General features: G+C 33.7%; 1 protein-coding gene across 1 annotated transcript; it reads right to left on the bottom strand.

Annotated features, from left to right (window-relative positions):
* Positions 1-361: 361 nt before the first annotated feature.
* On the bottom strand, positions 362-1,055 carry LOC132623425 (uncharacterized). The gene has a single exon (XM_060338187.1). It carries the CDS (start codon positions 886-888, stop codon positions 496-498), a length of 393 nt encoding a protein of 130 aa, XP_060194170.1. The 5' UTR covers positions 889-1,055; the 3' UTR covers positions 362-495.
* Between the last annotated feature and the right edge of the window lie 1,128 nt (positions 1,056-2,183).

The following is a 2,183-nucleotide window of genomic DNA, read 5'->3' as shown; positions in this document are numbered from 1 at the left end:
TAAACTATACCTAGTATTTATTGTTTTCCTTAATGGGTGTGAAATGAGCTAAAGTGACACTTATTTTGGGACAGAGGGAGTATCTTTTTACAACAATAAAATCTAATTCTTATGAAATAAATACACAACCTAAGTTGATTGCCTAACTATAAAGTTCAAATCTTGAGATGTTAAAGCAGCAAAAGTGCACAAAAAAAAAATAACCATGAGTCCCCTGTAAACATTGGTTCTTCTCACACATTCTTTTGGATTCATATGATTTTTCCATTGGCTAGAAGCTTTAAGACGATCGATTATCTATGTTAGTCTACTAAACAATTTCATCAAATACAGGCTAATGAGCATCCCAACCACACTACCATTTAACAAGAAAGTAAACTTCAATTATTCCTAAAACTTGGTTCAGCAATTACATCTTTCTGGCATTACAAACTGAAAAAATGGAAATGCAGCCTGAATAACAAATTCCTCACCAATGACACAGTGTAAAATACACTATGCCTTTGTCTTCCTTCTTAGGCGTTTCCTTAACTTCTTCAACTTATGTTTGTTCATCTTCTTCTTCCTCTTCTTCTTCACACTATCAGCCCAAATCTTATTTTTTGACTCATCCTCAACAACAACCTTATCTTCCTCAAATGTAACCAACCCATTTGGACAAACTGGATTCAAGAAATGCCCAAAAGAAAAACTTGGGTAAAACCCAACATTATTCAGATTTGAATCCAATGTTCCTTGTTGAGAGAAACATGGGATTTGACCAAGATTACTGGACGAATGATGATCTGGCAAAGGCAATGTAGGTGTAGGTTTAGAACAGAGTATTGTGGTGATTCTTGATGCTGATAAAAACGGGTTTTTTAGAGATTTTCTAAGGATAGAAGCCATTAGAGGCTAATAAATTAGAACCCCACAAGAAAAACAAAGGATTTGATATGGAAGAAGGTGAAATAATAAGCCTTACCAGCTAGGGCTTTGCAGGGTTTTGGGTGATCCCACAACTTGAGCAAAAGCACAAGATCTAGTTTAGTGGAAAATTAGAGAGAACACTTTAGGTGAGTTCGGAACCAAAATGTCCCAAAAAATTATTTTAAATCAAAATATCCCAACAAAAAAAAAAGTTTACAACGGAAACAGAGCCGTTAACTGTTTTAGTCCAGTATTTTACTGCGTTATAGAAGCGGTTAAAAAAAAATTCTATAACGCAGTAAAATTATGCATTATAGAAACAATACCAAAAAAAAGGGCCAATTTTATTTTTTGCAACACTTAGTGTTTTTTTCTATACTTTGACCAATGATTAGTCGTGTGTCAAGACTCCAAAATGTCAATATTTTATATAGAACCTAATATTTTTTTCTGCGTACAATAATGTAGGCTCAATACATCAAGGATACGTAAATGTTCGGATCATCATTTTAGAAGTTGAAAAGGTGCCCGAATTAAGTTTTGTTTGTAAACTTTAGGTTTAAGTGTTCTATAGGGCTGGGCATAAATATCGAAAATCGAAAAACCGAACCGAACCGAACCGAAACTTCAACGAACCGAACCGAACCGAACCGAACTAGTTTGGTTCGGTGTTTGGTGTCCACCGTAAAAAAATCGAAACCGAAATAGCCGAACCGAAGTTTGATAAAACCGAACCGAAAAATCGAACGCGCACCCAAATTTAATACATTACCCAAAAAAATTAAAATAGTCAAGGCCCATTAAGTTTAAAGCAAAAAAAAACTCAATTGTAATAAGTCCTCTTTTGCATTTGTATCCCTAATTTTCCACTTCAATTGAGAAAATCAAATATCCTTAACAAAGAAAGGTAACTAGGATGTGTCTCTAGGATTAATGTATGTCTTTTATGTGTTTTCTTAATTATTCTTACGGTATGTATATAACACCTAGTAATCCTATATCATGATTATAGTTTTCTGTTCTTGTGTATCCTGTTTGTTTGATTTTGATTTCAATTTATCAATTTTATGTTTTATTGCTTTTGAGAATATGAATTAGTGTCAATGGAATCGCTTCTAATATTATATCAAAAAAACTGAATTGAAAAAACCGAACCGAACTTTAAAAAACCGAAACCGAAAGAACCGAACCGAACTAGTTTGGTTCGGTGTTCGGTGTCCACCTTCAAAAAACCAAACCCAAAATAGTCAAACCGAAGTTTGATAAAACCGAAC

Source organism: Lycium barbarum, chromosome 12 (genome assembly GCF_019175385.1).
Source record: "Lycium barbarum isolate Lr01 chromosome 12, ASM1917538v2, whole genome shotgun sequence".
In the NCBI taxonomy this organism is placed as follows: Eukaryota; Viridiplantae; Streptophyta; class Magnoliopsida; order Solanales; family Solanaceae; genus Lycium; species Lycium barbarum.
This window is presented reverse-complemented; position numbering and strand designations above follow the sequence as displayed.